This window comes from Mastacembelus armatus, chromosome 9 (genome assembly GCF_900324485.2).
Source record: "Mastacembelus armatus chromosome 9, fMasArm1.2, whole genome shotgun sequence".
Classification (NCBI taxonomy): Eukaryota; Metazoa; Chordata; class Actinopteri; order Synbranchiformes; family Mastacembelidae; genus Mastacembelus; species Mastacembelus armatus.
In genome coordinates this window covers 17,772,163-17,789,594 of record NC_046641.1, presented here as the reverse complement: position 1 = coordinate 17,789,594, position 17,432 = coordinate 17,772,163, and the positions used below count along the sequence as shown (strand labels likewise).

The 17,432-nt window shown below is 37.2% G+C and overlaps 1 protein-coding gene across 1 annotated transcript; it reads right to left on the bottom strand.

Moving 5' to 3' along the window:
* Nucleotides 1-7,870: 7,870 nt before the first annotated feature.
* On the bottom strand, nucleotides 7,871-17,431 carry ndc80 (NDC80 kinetochore complex component). The gene is made up of 17 exons (XM_026322597.1): nucleotides 17,305-17,431; nucleotides 16,702-16,809; nucleotides 16,076-16,159; nucleotides 15,421-15,547; nucleotides 14,810-14,982; nucleotides 14,283-14,385; nucleotides 14,018-14,107; nucleotides 13,081-13,174; nucleotides 12,844-12,944; nucleotides 12,437-12,581; nucleotides 11,896-12,101; nucleotides 11,544-11,693; nucleotides 10,978-11,067; nucleotides 10,789-10,881; nucleotides 9,594-9,724; nucleotides 9,361-9,463; nucleotides 7,871-9,043 (listed from the first exon to the last, which is right to left on the bottom strand). The coding sequence occupies exons 1-17, from the start codon at nucleotides 17,310-17,312 to the stop codon at nucleotides 8,885-8,887; spliced, it is 1,965 nt and encodes a 654-aa protein (XP_026178382.1). The 5' UTR covers nucleotides 17,313-17,431; the 3' UTR covers nucleotides 7,871-8,884.
* Nucleotide 17,432: the final 1 nt, after the last annotated feature.

Sequence of the window (17,432 nt, the reverse complement as noted above, 5' to 3'; positions counted from 1 at the left end):
ATCTGAGGGGGTTGTAAACAAACACCTGGGTGCCTGTTTGCATTCAAGATACATGATGGGAAGTCACTCTTGTAAACATGGCTGTATAGCACAACTAAAGGTCAAAAACCAAAAAGGACGCCTTTTAAAGTTTGCCCTTGGTATCTTAATGTTTGACTGAGTCTCTTGGGATTTTTTTTTTTTAACTAACGTGATATAAGCTTTATCAAAACATGGTTAGAATAACAGAACACTATTCACTGCTACTTTCATGTCCTCCTCAGATGAATTGCTGTGTGAAATAAGATTTCCTCATTTTAAAAACATAACTACAACTTTATTTTTATAAAATATTCACTCAAAATTTGTCTCCTTTAATTGCTAATAAATGCATCCATACACAGTCTAGTGTAGTCTGTAATTTAAACCCAAAAATTAATTTGTAGGTTACAAATCTACTGTAATAAATCTGTCTACTTTGTAAGTATTACATGACAGTCAGAAAAAACTAGGTTTCTAATTTTACATAATGTTATTACACTTCCTTGATATTCCTATAAACTTAACTGGGTGGTTGGAGCTTGAAACTGAATGGTATTAGACATCAATCACTATATTTCTGTCTGTTCAGAAGAACAAAGCAACGGAGCATTAGGGCTGAACTTGTTGAGCCCTTTAGGAAATGAGAGAAAACATAAAAAGATGAATAGAATATGGTGTTATCAAATGACAGGAACAGGCATTAACCACTGGAGCGAGCAGAGGTTCTATACAGTACAGGACAGCACCTATAGTACCTATAGTGAAGGCCAAAAGACAGTTCTGACAACACAGAGAATAGAGCAATGAAAACCTAAAGGAGGCTATATATTTGAAGAGAGAGGAAGAATAATGAAAAAGCTGTGTGATTAAAATGTGGCTAATATCCAAAGAAGACAATGTTAGAGAACATAAGAAGAAAGGATGTGTCTTTCTTAATTAATGTGTGGTTGATATCTGATCCAGCCTCTGCTCTCTCATATTTCACTGCCTGTCTCCTTAACTGTGAGCCACTGCAGACTGGTCCAAAGACTACACTGCAAAACTGGGGTTCCCAAGTTCCCTTTTTGTTTTTTTCATTCTCTGGGATATTTCACAAAGAGAAACTTGAAGTCACAAAGACTCTTCATGAACTTATTTTTTTTTTCCGACTGACCAAATCACCATGGAGACATTATGCCTGTGAAAATCTGCAGTCAGTGAACTTTGGAACTAAACTGGTTATTCACAACATCAGCGTTTTCATAAAATGAAAAGGATCTTAAGTTCAAATTGCAGCCAAGTTGTATTTTATTTTCAACTACACTTCTTTTTGGTCAATTTACAAATGCAGTGGACAATGAGTTACCACTTTTCACAGCCATTACATCTGCATCTTCAACCCACTAAACCAGACACAGAGCCAAAATGCCTCATACGTAAATATTAAAAAAAAAAAAAAAAGAAACCAACTGCCATCGAGCCTGACCAAACACATAAGAGCTGCATTGAGGCCAGTGAAGCATTTTACAGACATTACCATAGTATTAGTGTCCCCACAGTGGAAAATATACATAACATGTTTGTCAGGTTCAGCCATGGACAACAAACGAAATCATTAGCGCTAACTGGCAGTCAGAGGATGGTGTCATTAGTCAGATGAGTCTTCTCCTCTTTTGTTAGTGGTGTTAGAGGAGCTTGTAATGAAGGATAATATTCCCCTGGAGTGTAATACAACACAAGTGTCGCGGTTAAGCGGATGGTGCTTCAAACAGGTGCAAAATACAGCACATGTTGACACGTTAAGAACGTTACAGGATCAGCTCGCCCAAATTACAAACTAATATGTTTTCTGTCTAACCTGCGAAGCTGTCTAGCCGTACAGATACATTTGGATTTATTTGCCAATGTTTTGGAGTTTGAATGAAAATTGTATTTAGTGAACTCTGTTTTTAGTTTATCCAGAGAAATCTGCACTATTTCTGGAAAAATAACAAGAATTTTGTTGAATTATGTAACTGCATCTTTTGTACTATGACATCTACCAGTACATTTCATGTGACTGCTCATGTTTTACTCACATTATATCTTCGTTATCAAGACATTTTACACATGTAACCACAGAATTGGACTCTGACTGCTGACAAAACAAAGGTAACCTATGACTCAATACTTGACACTGCAACTGACTTTCAAGAGCATAGCCAGCTTCTTTGAAATTTCAGCAGGAGCATCATGGTTTTAATATTTACATTACAAGAAGCTGTCTATTGTTGTCTATTGTTGCTCAAATGCTAATCATTCAATCAAAATCAGTGGTGAGCTTGTTTACCACTGTGGGCAAAGCCTTGTCTGCCACTATTGTATCGTATGGCGTGAGAAAAGATACAAATGATAAATGTAGTCATATCAAATGCGCTGTGGGGTCCTCAACAAGAGATTTTTCAAACCACAAGAAGCTTTGTCAGTATGACTCAAAATATATGACAAATCAATTGTAAAGACAACCACAGGGGAAAGAAAAGGCTTCACAGATGAAAACAATACAGCTCCCAATTCAAGACATATAAGACAATACCGATGCTGTGTCACCCTGTGTTTAAGCTCAAAAGAAGATCTGTTATCTCCTTATATACAAAGTAAAGTAGGCTTTTAATCAGACATTCTCAAAAACTGAAATTCCTTAAAGGTCGTGAACGGAAATAGAAAAGTTCTGCTGTATTGAAATAGACCGATAAAGAAAACAGTACTATTTATGTAATTCATTCAAGAAACAAACCCTCTGACCTGCTCCACAGTCAGTGGTGTAGTTTAAGAAAGACGACTGCGCTGTCATCACATTGGCTGCAACACAAAGCAGATGCAGAGTGGATTAACATGGAGCTGATCTGCACTGATCATCATCAACTGGTGTCTCACTAAACCAGTCGCAGGCTCCCAGTAATACCACACACACACAGACACACACACAGACAGAGATATGTGCAATCAGTCATCAATGTCTGAGCTGCAGATGGAGTAAGCACAGATTCATCCAATGGCCAGTGAGAGGGAGAGTGAGGACAATCAACACCATTTTATTAAACCACATTATTGATACAATGTAAGAAAACACTGTTTTTATTAAGACAGTTTCTTAAGACAGTGTGCTGAATTTCTGCAGCCCTGGAAAAATATGCCTTAATAATTTTTTTAATATATATGTCTGTTAACCTGATCCTTCTCAGTACAAACAGGACACAATATTGAAGACGTGACTTTTAGTGCTGCAGGAGGAAATGGCAATGGGTGTGAATGTAACACTAGCACCTGCGTGTTGGTGGGTGAAAGGTGTTGGCTCAGATGGTTAAATATTCAGTTGAAACCTGAGGATGTGTGTTACAGTATTCTGCCTCTGACTCACACCTGTGGTACATCAATGTGTGTATGTGTATTCATAAAAGCGAGTGTAAATCTACATTTTAGTGTTGAGGCAGACTCAAGGGGCATTTTACTTCAGCTTTAAATGAGGTTTACTGTATATATTTTACCACTTTAATAATTCTTAACACCTGAAACAGCAAACTGAGCCTGTGGAAACTACTTTTAATAGTTTTGTGTATATGTAACTTATACCAAGACAATGCCAGATCACATATTGGATATTCTTACATGAGAACTTTGGGAAATTCAACGATTCTGATTCACCTGACCTGCACATCTTTGGACCAAAGGAGAAGACCAAAGCACTTACAAGGACCTAATAAAAACCTGTGAAAACAGAAGTTAGACAGACAAGCTAAGTTTATTTGTAGCGTGCATCAGCCAGTGTGGTTTGGTCAAAATCCTCAAAACAGCACTATAAAGACTTTGTCACTACTACTTTGACAACAAACTACAACTGATGGCTACTGACTTTTCTTAAAAACTAAATGTATGTAGCATATATTGTCAATACATCAGTGTACATTCTCCTCATCGTTTACACATATGGCTCTGAGGCACTGCTGCTACTCTGAGGTACAGAGTGGAACTGCTTTAATCTCCTTAGTAAACACAGGACTGGTGTGTATGTGTGTGCGTATGTGTATGTAAGACTACAGGAGGCAAACCAGACCTCAATTTCCTCATGAGGAAACAGCAGACCTCCCTTTATCCCTTTCACCACCTCCCACATCTCAACATACTCTCCCAGACTTTCCCTCTTCCTTGTGTCTCCTGCATTTTGATGTCTTTTAGCTTAACCCATTAAAAGCTCCAGCCCATCATCCTTCTGTTTTTCTTGTTCTCTGTTACCCTCTGTAACATAATAATAAAGACAGGACTTGGCTGGCTGTCTGCAGCCTCCTGTGTTTGTGCATGTAAATCCTCATGCACTTATGTATGTCTGTATATTCCCTTGTGCAAAAAGGAGGAACCTCTCATTTCCTCCATAAACACCTCGATGGTATGCAAAGGAGCAAGGGCTATCTGTAACTGCAGATATACAGTATAAATAAGACACCTCAGAAGTTATTGAAATGTCTTAAACAGATACTCTGGGCAGATACAGTTAAAAAAAACATAGGTACATCAATTTCTAGGTAGCAATCTGTTTATTTAGGCATTATGACTTTAGACATCTGTGTTTCTTCAGACTAAAGATAATAGAAGAATAGCATGTGAGTTAAAGCTACTGTCTCTGTTAGCTATTACATTAACTCAACTAACTCAACCAACAACTTCACATTGATTGCTGAAAATGATTAAAATGGTGGGTATATATATATAATATATATATATATATATATTATAAATTATTGCGTTGCTTGTTTCATTGTCTACACAAAACTGTAACGTGGCCTTGTTTAGGTTTCATTTCCTATGTTTAATTACTGTGTTACTGTGAGTTATCAGTTTCATAAACCTATTACTAAACTTGTCCCTTTGGTCTTCATCTGGAAAATAGATGCAGACAAACAAACACACACACACACACACACACAGACCCTAACCATTACAACTAAATGCCTAACCCCAACCTTTGCCTTACCCATGACTTAACTTAAGGGTTAGGAATGCCACTTCCCTAAATGTCCTCACATCCATAGTAATATGCTCAAACTGGTCCACACAAAGATATAAATTCAAACACACACAAATACAAACATACACATAAGTACTATACTCTTCTAACACAAACCACACATACTCTAACCTTGAGCCGAATGGAAAGAACAACACTGCAGTGTGCCAAAAATGGACATACCACGAGCCATATGTATATACATAAATCTACCACTCATCAGGATGCTAAAACAATATGGACTTCCCATCCATGTAAGCAATCATTCCACCACTGCAACAGTTTTGCCCTGTCATTGTCCTTTTAGAAAAATCAACACCATAAAAATGAGAGCATGTTCATATAATCCAGAGGAAAGATATGCTGCAGAAGTGACATGCCCATAGAACACGACCGAAATCCAAACTCACAACTTTGTGATTATATTTCCAGATGAACACGCAGATAAAATAGAAGTACTTGAAACTGATAAAGAAACTGAAAAAATGCGTATACTCAAACATGCATATACTCAGTGTACAAAAACATCAGGTACTGGTGTAAAGAAACTAATCACACCTTAGCTGTGAATTGGAATGTAAATGAATTGGGAAAAAATAAGTGCTGCAATTATTAGGTCGTGGTCAAACCCAAACATTAGTGAGTAAGATCCCAGAAATACCTAAGCAAATATTTACAGGCCCATAGCAGACATCTGTTTCCCCCTTGAGGTGAATGGACCCTGAAATTGATCCTACTAAGCCAGAAATTGACACACAGAGCCCAAGCAGGGAGCAAACATTTTAAACTTCTGGCTCACAGCTCCTTTACAACCCCTCTATAACCTTTCATGGTACAGGATGACCTTCTTATGACCCTCCACAGTGCTTTAATAACCCCCATCCAAGGCTTTAAGTGAGTGGAAACAGAACTGCTGGAAATTTGATATCTCGTTGCCCTGTAATTCATTCACATACTTCATCCAACTAGGACCCAATACAGACAAGTTATAAGCACTGTGAAGAGGTTACCTTTTAACAGAAATTACCAGAAAAGGGAATAAAAACATTGACATATGTAATAATTCTGCCAAACTTTAACTGTAGAGGTGCACAAAACAACAGTATCAGACTAAAAAAAAACAATTCCTCTGCGCTCCAGATGGAAAAATCTAAATCTCCAGCACTGGCTACTTTGGGTATGGGCCAAAAATAGAGCTAATAACTTGAATTTTTACTGGATTTTTCATCCAGTTTTCCTGCACTCTCTAAGACATTTACCTCAATAGCACCAGAGCAGTTATACTGTATATAAGTGTTTAAAAACTATAAACCAGAACAGCAGCATTACAACATACTTTATAGTCTGACATTTTGAGAAATGCAATATTTTGCCCTCTTAGAGTTGCACGAGAAGATTGAGATCATTTTCATATATATATATACAGTAAATATACTGTAACTACAACAAAAATCTTTTTACCTGTAATAAACTAAAGTGTTTTGTTTTTCTTCCAGTTATTTGAGTACAAATAGAGCAATAACATGTCTTAAAATCTAGGATTCTACACTTTACAGTACTAATTGTATTATAAAAATATCTAGATTGTCAAATATGAGTTGAGAATTATATTTTGTATATCTTAATGTTTACAAACAACAAGGCATGATATTTTTTTTATCTGACTACAACATACATTTTATTCTGGGGACAATAAAGCCAAAGTGAAAGAAAAACTTTGGAGTAATTTGTCTGTATTAAAATAATAAGGGTAAACCACACAGTGTACACTATATCCCATGGAGAAAAACCGTGGGTAAAGTCAAAGTAGGTTTCCAGCTGTTTTCATTTTTTGTGGAGCTCTCTGTGACTGTGGCATAACCATGAGAAATATTTTCTGTCCTTCTTGCAAACTAAATCTGAGGTGGATCTGTGCACCCTGTGGATATATGGCCTCACACTAAACAATAACATTTGGGAAACTGTTATGTATCATGCCTTAGCTGAATTATGAGTGAGCTGAAATGGAAAAAACCTGCTGTGGGTAAACCAGTCACTCACTGAATCTATTATTCAACAAGATACCCTGATTAGAGCACTTCAAACTGACGCTAAACACACAGGAAACTGTCAACAAGCAGTGAAGTCACACAGGAAGCTGCCATAGTGTCAACACAGCACACTGCCATGAAAGGAACAATAACAAGAAGGTGGCACAGGCCTCATGCAATCATTAGCAGCACACAGAAAGCTGTTGCGCACACGCACACAGACTTTTATGGATGCAAGAACAAACCAAATCAGATTTTTTCAGATCAGATGTGGGCCACTTGCACATGTGGTCCTAAGTAGTTTTGAATTCATGGAGAAGCTTCTGTTCAAGCCAAGCTGGAAGGAACATATAATTGAGCACTTTTTGACAAATATGTGACTTGATGGTTGCGCAAATGATCTTGTTGTTCCTGTACCGTGTGAATACCATTTCAATTAAATATGCACGTATGTCAGTTTCTCAACAGTGTCCACACCAGAAATGGATTCATCACTCACAAACATAACTGTACACTCTTCACACAAGACGCTGGAATCTGGCAGAGAAACTGCAATTAAGCACTGAGGCCTTGAATGTCGCCTTGGATCAAGGGACTGTCTAGTCCGGCTTTTATTTGAAAGCCTTTTAGTGTCAAAGCTGTGTCAGGATCTTCCTCCTCTCTGCCTGTGTGATACAGTATTTAATCACTGTTGCAGAGCAAACTGAGAACTGTTTGAAATTTTAATTTTCCTGAAGGCACGGTTCAGAGATTTAGTAATGCACCCCCAAAGCCCCCCAAAGACTTAGAGTACAAAGACTTTGGAGTAACTGTTATTTTTATTATTTTTAATAATTTGACCTATACACACACACCAAATAACATGAAAACCACATCAAAGCTTTAACAAAATACTAGACTTGAGATCAAGACCACATGGAAGAACTCAATTAAGATAAGAGTTATGTCGAAAACATCTAGATCAAGAGAGATGCACATATAACTGTTCATTAATCCTGATCTTCTCTGTAGTTCAAATAAGGTTAAACAAGAAAATGTTGCCAATTCTCCGGTAGAGAGAATAAAGTCATCTTAACCAAGACTGCTGTTGTGACTCATGCACAAAACATATTCAGATCATATTAGCACTTCCTAAAGAGCAAATGTTGCACATATTAAACCCCAAAAGGACGTATTATTTCCTCAACTGCTATTGTTGTTAATTACCGCGCTTAAGTCAAAATGTCAACAATTGTCCTGTGCAAGAAATACACAAAAGATGTTCAAATCTGAATCTTATTACAACTGTTGCATCATTTCTGTGCATGTTTGCCACACAGCCATAGCTGAAGTTCATTTGTCTTCTAAATCTGGAGGCAATTAGCTGCTGGAACAGAATGCAAAATGCCAGAGCTAGTCATAATGTAGGTCTATGGAAGCCAGAATGCAGCTACACAGTGGTGTTTTGACAGGGAGCTGGGAGAAAGAAAGTCAAAGAGAGAATGGAATTGAGACTTTATCACTTCCCTTCCTCTCTGCCCCCGTTTCCCACACATGTACATACCATTGTTGTGGTGGATAGGTGAGATTAAGACTTTACATTAACACGCCTGTTACGTGAATCTGGAGCTAATACTGAAGAACTGACATCAAAACCTCCTGTAAAATCCTGCATCTTACAGCCACTATTTTGAATTTACAATTATTGTTACAGTAAACACACTGTTGAAGTTTTGCTTATATAAGTATATAATAGATAGATTTTCAAAACTAGCTTCAAAACACAGATTACAAGGGGATCTCTAACACACTTCCATTGCCCCTGAAATTACCTTCACCAGCAGAACTGGACACCTGTCTCACTTATAAAACTGTTTCCCTTGAGCTTCAAGATCTTCAAAGCTTCCTGCATCTGCTCCGTAGCAGACACATCCTCTTCATGAGTCTTAGACTTAGCACGTTGAACTCTGCTAAGCAGATCCTCCTGGTCCATCTGTAGTACAGCAACCACAAGAACCAGAGGTGAACAAGAAGTGGCAGCAATTTAAGCTTCATGATACATTTTAAGATAGTTAGTTAATAATGGCTATGCACACATCTAAACCAGTGAATTACAAATCTGTAGTTTGAAAGCATGAAAAACGTTTGATGTATTTAACAGTACATTAGACTTTTGGCTTTCTAGTACTATTAAAATTTTGTACTGTTGTAGAAAAGACAGGAGATGCCTATATCCTGCAAGTCTAAGTACATTTTGTGAAATACAGAGTTCCTTGCAATACTACAGGCACAGTGGTTTAGGAATGTTACCTCTATGAGGGACAAATGGTTAGCAGCTGTAGTAAATACAGATGTCAGGTTGTTGGCTACCGTTCGCCTCTCTTCATTGGTCTCCTGCAGCACCAGGTGGTACCTGGGAAAAAGTGGGCATACATCTTTGATTCTAAAGCAAAAAACTTTAAAGTCCAAGGATAAGTCTCCAGAGTTGAAACTGAAACAGCATTTCCAAATTATTTTGATTTTTGCAGTTGGTAGTCACTTACTGTTGTTGAGCTGCCTTCAATTTTTGCACAGCTTCATCGTAACCATGATTAACTTTTTGTTCCAGAAGTTTATGATGGTTTTCCACTGACTCAACCTCTTTTGCCCACTCCTGTTCCTGTCGGGCCAGTTCCTATACAGACACAAACATACAAGCAGAGATGGGGCTTGGTGGAATTTTATTAAACTGGAATCCAGTTCTGATTTCCATAAATAAATCCAAATCCAAATCAAATCTGTTTATGTAGCCCAAAAAGTGTACTGACAAAGTCCACTGTAACACTGCCTTTATACACAGTTTGTTTTGAGGGCCCAGCCAAAGTTGGGAAACCTATAGGAACTATTAGGATGTTTTTTTGTTTTTTCCTTTCACAATTTGTTGCTTTGCTTTGTCATTTTTAATGTTAATCTCTGGATTTGCAGTATTTAAAATGCCAATAAAAATTAAAAAACTGGGGTGGAAAATGGAGGTAAGTCCTGTAGTTTATAAAGAGCTTTTTGCTCATGTATTTTAGCACTTTCCACCTTCGAAGGTCATATGCCCCCTCTTCCATTACACAGTTATAGCACTATTTGGCTCAATGCTACTCGACTTGGTTTTGGTCAGTTCTATTGTGATTGAGTACCACCTCACCACCAGTCTGTTGACGTCACATTTTTGTATTGGTTCAGCTCGCTTGGTACCGCTGCCAAGCAGCAACCAAAAAAGTACCTGTTACCAGGTACTGTCCCTTAATGGAAAATCCAAAAAGTTGACCGAGTTGAGCTGAGTAGTGCAAGTGCAAAAGCCTCTATAGTTTGTTAAATGGTTTTATGTTTGACATAGCTGACTTTATAACATTTTCAACAGTTATTTCACAACCTTTCTTTTAACCAATGCCTTCATAAACAATATAAAACATCTGCATAAAATGTAAGAATTTAAGACAATAGTTTTTTTTTTTTTAAAAAAAAGCATTTTTGTGGTGAAACATTCTGTTTAGTTCAGCAAAGCTACTCTGCAAATCTTTACCAATAAAACCATAAAATTTGATTACTGGATACTTTCAAATAGTATCCCTCTCTTCTTTTGCCTTATAGAAATCACATGTTTATTGGGTTTAATAAATAAAATTTACCCATTGTGTGTAAATCAACTAGCAGACAGACAGATACTAACGGCATTTTTACTATTGTAAAGCAGTATATCAACAATACCTGCATGTTAGAGTCCAGCCGTTCGTCCAGCTTGCGAATCTGCTCTCTCAGCTGCTTCAGATCATTGGACTTGTCCAAAACGTTAGATTTAACCTAGAAGACACAAACACACATAACCAGAATAAATGGCACACTACTGACAGGCTACAATGAGGGTTTTGCCGCTTATTACAGTATTTTTGGTGTTACCTGTTCACAAGACCCCTCCAGACTGAGATTCATGTTGACTAATCGATTGTTCTCCTCCTCCACATCACTGATCAACTTTCTCAAGACCATCTGCAATGCACAATAAAATAACACATCTTGAGTGGCCCTCAGTGGAGTTAACTGGGTGTGTCCCAATCAAGGATTGTTCCCCGGACCCCGTCCTAGTCATTTAATACTGAGCATTTGCAGATACACCATGTCCCAATTTGATACTCGTATTTTCCTTAATAATATATTTAAACAGTGCACTGTTCATGTAAATTATTCACATCAATCCAGTGTATGTTTGACAACTGAATAGTTCTGCCATGCAGAACTGCATTGCGCTGCAAAACCAAGGATCGGACTGAATAAAGCTGATACAAATCAGGAGGTAAATGCGTCAATCAGCCCTGAAATTAATCTTTTAGATCGAACTGGGACAACCCAAGAATGAACATTAAAATATAAAAAGATTTATGTCTGAAGCTAGTCTTGTTTGTACTGAACTGAAATCGAAAATTAGTTTACCCAGAATTGTGTAAATTGGATCATTGGATCAGTACCTGAGTCTGTGTTTTGTGCTGAACCATGCTGCCTGGTCCACATTCATGAACTCTGATCTCAAAGTCATGACCACAGGCATTCTCTGCAGACATTGGTATCAGTTTCAGTTTACGTGCCAGCTTCTGGTAGTCCACTATCTTCAAATCCACCTGGAATTGAGAACAGACACAGAAAGATAAGAATATGTGCCACTGGATCAAAAACATGTGCTATTCCCCATCGACATCGACAATAAACCAGGTAAGCACACAAAAAGATATATAGTACCACCATTTTACAAAAGGGAGGGTGGGGGATATTTGAGAAATTCTTATAATTCATGGACTTCAAATGGGTCTATGTATGCAGTACCTTCTCTTTCACTTTAGCCAGAGCAATCTCTTCATTCCACTTGTGCTGTTCAGCATCTTCAAGAGACTTGCCAAGACTCGAAATGTTCTGCTGGAGTTCCTTCTTTTCCCTGTTTATCCTCTCCACATCAGCTGGAGTAAACTTCTGGTTCTCCAGGAGGTGCTGCAATTTATCCTGTTCATGTTTAAGAGATTCCACAAGACTTGCTGCAAAATTGACAGAGATGGAGAATTAGGATGTATATAAAATTAGATGAGGTCCTAAGCTCTGGTCAGAAATATAACTTTAAGGCTTTAAATGTTTTTAAATGCTGGGAAATGATCCCCGACAAGACAAGTCCAGTTCACATAAAATTAAAATCCCTTGTATGTTCATGCAGAGGCACATAAATAACTTGGAAAGTTTGAATTCCTGTGACATGCATATTGATGTCTTCATTGTGACTGAATATTTGCATGTAGGCATCATCAAATGCTCAGTCCAGTTTATTCTGCCAACGACCTGGCTGGCTGATATGGTTACTTTTACTGTACATGTTTACCATTGGCCTGCAGCTCATCATCCAACTCTGAGGCTTTGTTCTCCTGAACAGCTTTATATGAAATCAATTCATTACGATATTCCTGGAGTTTCTTCAGGTGCGCCTGAAGCTTCATTTTATCCATCCTCTTGGTCATTAGACGGTCCTGGGGAGGAGGAGACAAAATTCTCTGATTTATTATTGTTCACACTAAAGATATTTTATATTACTGAAGGAACAATATGGACATAAAACAGCACAACTGAGTTAAACTATTATAGGCTGAAAATATTTCTTCACTACACTTCAAAACCGTTGCACCTTAAAAATAATCATGAACATTTCTATTTCTTTCCACTTTGTGCAGAAAATATTAATAGTTAAAATCATAATCTAATCTGTACACGTTAATATAAAAGTCCTCTGACCGTCTGGCTCTCCTTCTCCAGTTTTTCAACCTCATCGCTGAGTATTTTGTGCTTCATCTCCACTGATGCCAGGAGAGCTTCATCAACGTTGTAAATCTTCTCTGTAAAGACACACACTTCCTGTTGATTTATCTATATTTTTGATGGAATGCCTATTTCTATTTAAAAATATAAAAACAGATATACACAGGAACTAATTATTTAAAACAACTCATTTGACAGAGATGCTGGTCTTACTCAGTTTAGCGAGGAATGCTCCATCCTCCTCATCAAATGTGTCATCACCCTGCATAAACTTGCAGTAGGTCTCAGATGTGTAGCTCATGAAGAGCTGCACAGCAGCAAAGTGAGAGAAAATGAAAAATGACACACAACATGTATTTGTAATTTACAAAATCAGTAAGAATACACAAACAATGCCTTGTACTTGATTCCAGCAACAAATGCAGGGCTTGAAATTGGGACTATTTTAGTCCCAGGTGCAACCAAAATTAAGTTGACCCCAAAATATACTTAGTAGCATGTGTAATTGTCATCGTGCGACCAATTTGGCAAAGCGGTAGAGAAAGCTCATCTGTGTGGTGCAGACGTGCGCTTCTATGGAAAGAAAGGCTATAATATTGTTTTCACCACCATTACTGTGTGCATCCTGTGATAGCAAGAAATCTCTGAAGAATGCTAAAATGAAGAGGAAGCTGGAAGATTTTTTTCCCCATCTGCCAAATAATACAGACAACTTCAGCAGTTGTGTTGGATAGTGATGTGGCGGATGTTGAAGCTGAGGTGAATTTATTATTATTTTTTTTTGCATATTTGTCACACAAATGATTCAGATCAAACAAATTTTAATATTACTCGAGAACGAAGTACATACAAATTATAGTAAGGTAACCATTAGTATTAGGCTACTAACAGGGGGCCAAACATGTCTCATATAACCTAATGTTAAATAGTCATTAAGTAAAATGTAGAGAGATCATCCAAGGTTTACATTGAAAACTGTGCACTTAATGGACACCTGCCTCCTTCAGCAGAGGAATGTGAAAACATGGCCACTATGCACTTACACTAGTTAATGTAGTGGAGGGCAGATATTTATGGGGGTAAAACAAGAAGGAAAAAAAAATCAATTTTGAGTGGAGAGGGTTTAAAAAAAAAAAAAAACCCTAAATACCTTGTTATACTGAGTGTCTTCCTCGGTATTGTCACTGTCTTCACAAAAGTCCCTGAACAGAAGCCCCTCTTTATTCATTCTCCAGCTAATCTGATATACAGACACACACATAAACAAGTAAAACATTTGTTTACCAAATTTCATTTCAAAACACAGATTTGTAACAATTGTTCAATTGGTTGCATTCTGTATTCCATGCAAATCAAACTGGATTTAGATAACAGTCCACTGTAATTGCTTTTAAAAAGTGTTGCTTGTGTCTCACCTTGACATTATCCATTAGCCACATGAGAGCACCCAGAGCCTGAGGCCAGGTATGGGGAGCGCCAACAGAATACATTGAACACTTGGAGAGCACAAATGGATACCTTAATCATAACCATAAATATGGAGAGAAATAGATACAGACACAGTAATCAATGTTTGTTAAACAACAAAAGGAGTCCACAAGTCCCAACAAATGTTAAGGTATTGTCACATACAAGCTTGAAGTGTTCTGTTGTACGCTGTAGCCTTTTTACTGAAATTTTCTTACTATTGCACTTTATTTTCTGTGACATCTGTTTTTATATGTTTGTTTTTATGAATATTGCAACATAATTTTAGCAAGCTTCAACTGTTACTTTTATGGGTACTTATCTACCTCTTAAATACACATAGATAGGATACCAAGTGCTTTGTGTGATAAAAATACACACTCAAGATTGTAGGAATACTAAATGAAATAAACCAAACACCACATGTATCACAAAACAAATCAACATTTATTAACATTAAAAAATAGCCTTTTACCTCAGGGCTTTTAGGATAGCTGGAACTTCCTCCTCAACTTTGGAGTTTGGCATCTCAAAGGATGGGTCAAGCTGGCGGTAGATGAACTCAAACATCTTAACAAACTCTTTGGTAGAGGGAGACTGGAGGGTCTTGGCTGACAAAGGGCCTGGGTAACCCTGCTCTGTCAAAAACTTGAATGATATAGGAGAGAATATCACAGTAGGCAGAACATCCATTTCCACCTCTGAACCAACACCTATATTATATTTTTTCTATAAGCGTAGATACAAACAAGGTAGATTTCACTTCCACACTCAGTCAGATACTGGCAACAACAATAACATTATATGGTTTTGAACATAAAGTACAAATCAGTAAATCACACAACATGATATAGCAAATGTTGACATTATGCTGACATACAGTGATGCTCTATAACACCTGGAGTTTTCAAAAGAGATGTTCAAAGAAATTAGATGTGCAGTGTGTCTACCAAAGTGAAGGTTTGGGCAACACCACTATGGGGTGCCTAGATAAAAGATTTTCATATACACAGGAGGGGATTTAACAGACGAACCGTTTAGCATGCATACACATTACACAAACTATAAATAAATGCAGTGTTTTACCTCATGCAGCTGTCTGATACACTGCTGAACATAGGATTTATCATGCAGAGGTCTGGCATCCTTGATCTTCTCAGGCCCTCCAAACCTTGACATGAAGCTGTTGCGAGGCATGCTAGCTCCACTAGTCCTGCAGTAAAGTATTAACATACCACCAAAATATCAATTAACAAAATCGTTAATTTCCAAGGGAATCAAAGGAATTACTTCATTATAACCATACTTCAAAATTTGGAAATTCATTAAAAAAGCAGCTGGTTTTCAGAGGCACAATATTACTTGCTCAGGGATCATATTCACAGGATATTTATGAGAACACATTTCCTTCTAAAACATGATGTAAAGACTACATTTTATTACCTACTTTATTTAATCCTGCTGATACAGATTGTACCAGTACAATTTTACTGATAGAATTTCTTAGTTTAAACATGTGATATACTTTTTGTGTTCTATTGAGAATAAAATGTGGGTTTATGAGAGTTGCATTCTGTTTTTATGTATATTGTACACACTCCCAACTTCTTGGAATCAGAGTTGCAGACATATTTTAATAAAACGTAGTCATACATGTTTATAGTTCAGTTTTTTTGTTTTTACACTTATTTGTAAAGAATACTCTAATTCTGGTTTTGTTTTGAAAACATTTTTCACATACCGGGCACCGAAGAAGCTGGTCCGCTTTTCAGAGGTCACAGACTGCGGTTTGCTTATGCTGAGCTTTCCAAATGAGGGCTGTTTACTGTTTTAAAAAAACAAAAACAAAAACATGAACAAACACGTGGCCCACTTATTAACTTACATTTTAGGGTTAGGGTTAGGGTATTAATTTGTCTGTTTCTTCAATGACTCATCACATGTTTACAATTAATGTTTTTACATATCACACTACACTAAAAATAAGTCTAACATAATCAAATAAGTATTGTCCTGCTGTTTATGGTGACGTTTGTTGTTATACATATAATAAATTAGAACTGAAACAATAAGTTGACTAACTGATTAGTCAAAATAAATAAACAGAATATGCTGACATATTAGTCGTTAAAGTACATAATTTATCAAGCAAAAACGCCACACATCTGATGGTTCCAGGCTCTCTAAGGTGAGACCGTGCTACCTTTCCTAAATCTGAAAGAAAACTGAGCATTTTGGGGTTATAACAATTTGAGTTGATGTTTGCCCATGTTATAAAAACCAACATGATTATACAGTATAACGCTAAGTAAGAAGAATGTTGCTATCTGTGATGTCCCAACGCATTGCATGTTATTTTAAATCAACCTCTGGGGTGTTGTGTATGCCATGCTCGTCCTGTTGGTGTCTTGCACTCGCAAAGGCAGCTCCGATAGTCTGCTGCCCGTGGCTCGACTCATCCTCCCACTCCTTCCACTGGACAAAAAAAACAAAGTTCAGTTTATTAACGTTGTTCTGCTGTTTCATAAAGTCGCAGAAACTGCATTAAAGTAGCTACATGCTGGTGCGATAACGTGGGCTACATTTTTACAGTCATTACCGTTAGCCATAGACAAAGCTTGTTAACGTAAGCTATCTTAAATAGTTGTATCTAAAGGTACTGCAGTAGCTTAATGTAGTTCATCTTAGTTACGTCAGCTACACAGAACCCATCTTATACGTTAGCTAAATTCAAAAGTCCTTGTTAACAAACAAGGTTAAGCTACTATAGCTAACTACTTAACCATGGTGTTCTAACCGTAACTACTACGGTTAATGACACTGGTAAGTTTAGCTAACGTTAACTAATGTAAACAGTGTGGAGACCGTCTGGCAATATTTTGAACCAAGTACAATCAAAACTTTGACTGTGGGCTATTTTTAACGATATCAAATAACGCTACGTTATTTTATAACGAATATAAGACTTACCGATCCATGTTTCGTAGGTGGAAAACTAATGTTTGCAAAATTAATCAAACATTCAAAGTCCGCTCGTAACGAACGTATTTGGAAAAAACCGCCAAAATATAAAAAAATAGATAGCGGTGACATCACGG

What these genes read in the sequence shown, in the direction of transcription:
- ndc80 (XM_026322597.1), bottom strand. An exon ending in AGCATTCCTCGCTAAACTGA is followed by an intron (nt 12,945 to 13,080) that starts GTAAGACCAGCA and finishes GTGTCTTTACAG; the next exon opens with AGAAGATTTACAACGTTGAT. An exon ending in TGATGAGCTGCAGGCCAATG is followed by an intron (nt 12,102 to 12,436) that starts GTAAACATGTAC and finishes TCAATTTTGCAG; the next exon opens with CAAGTCTTGTGGAATCTCTT.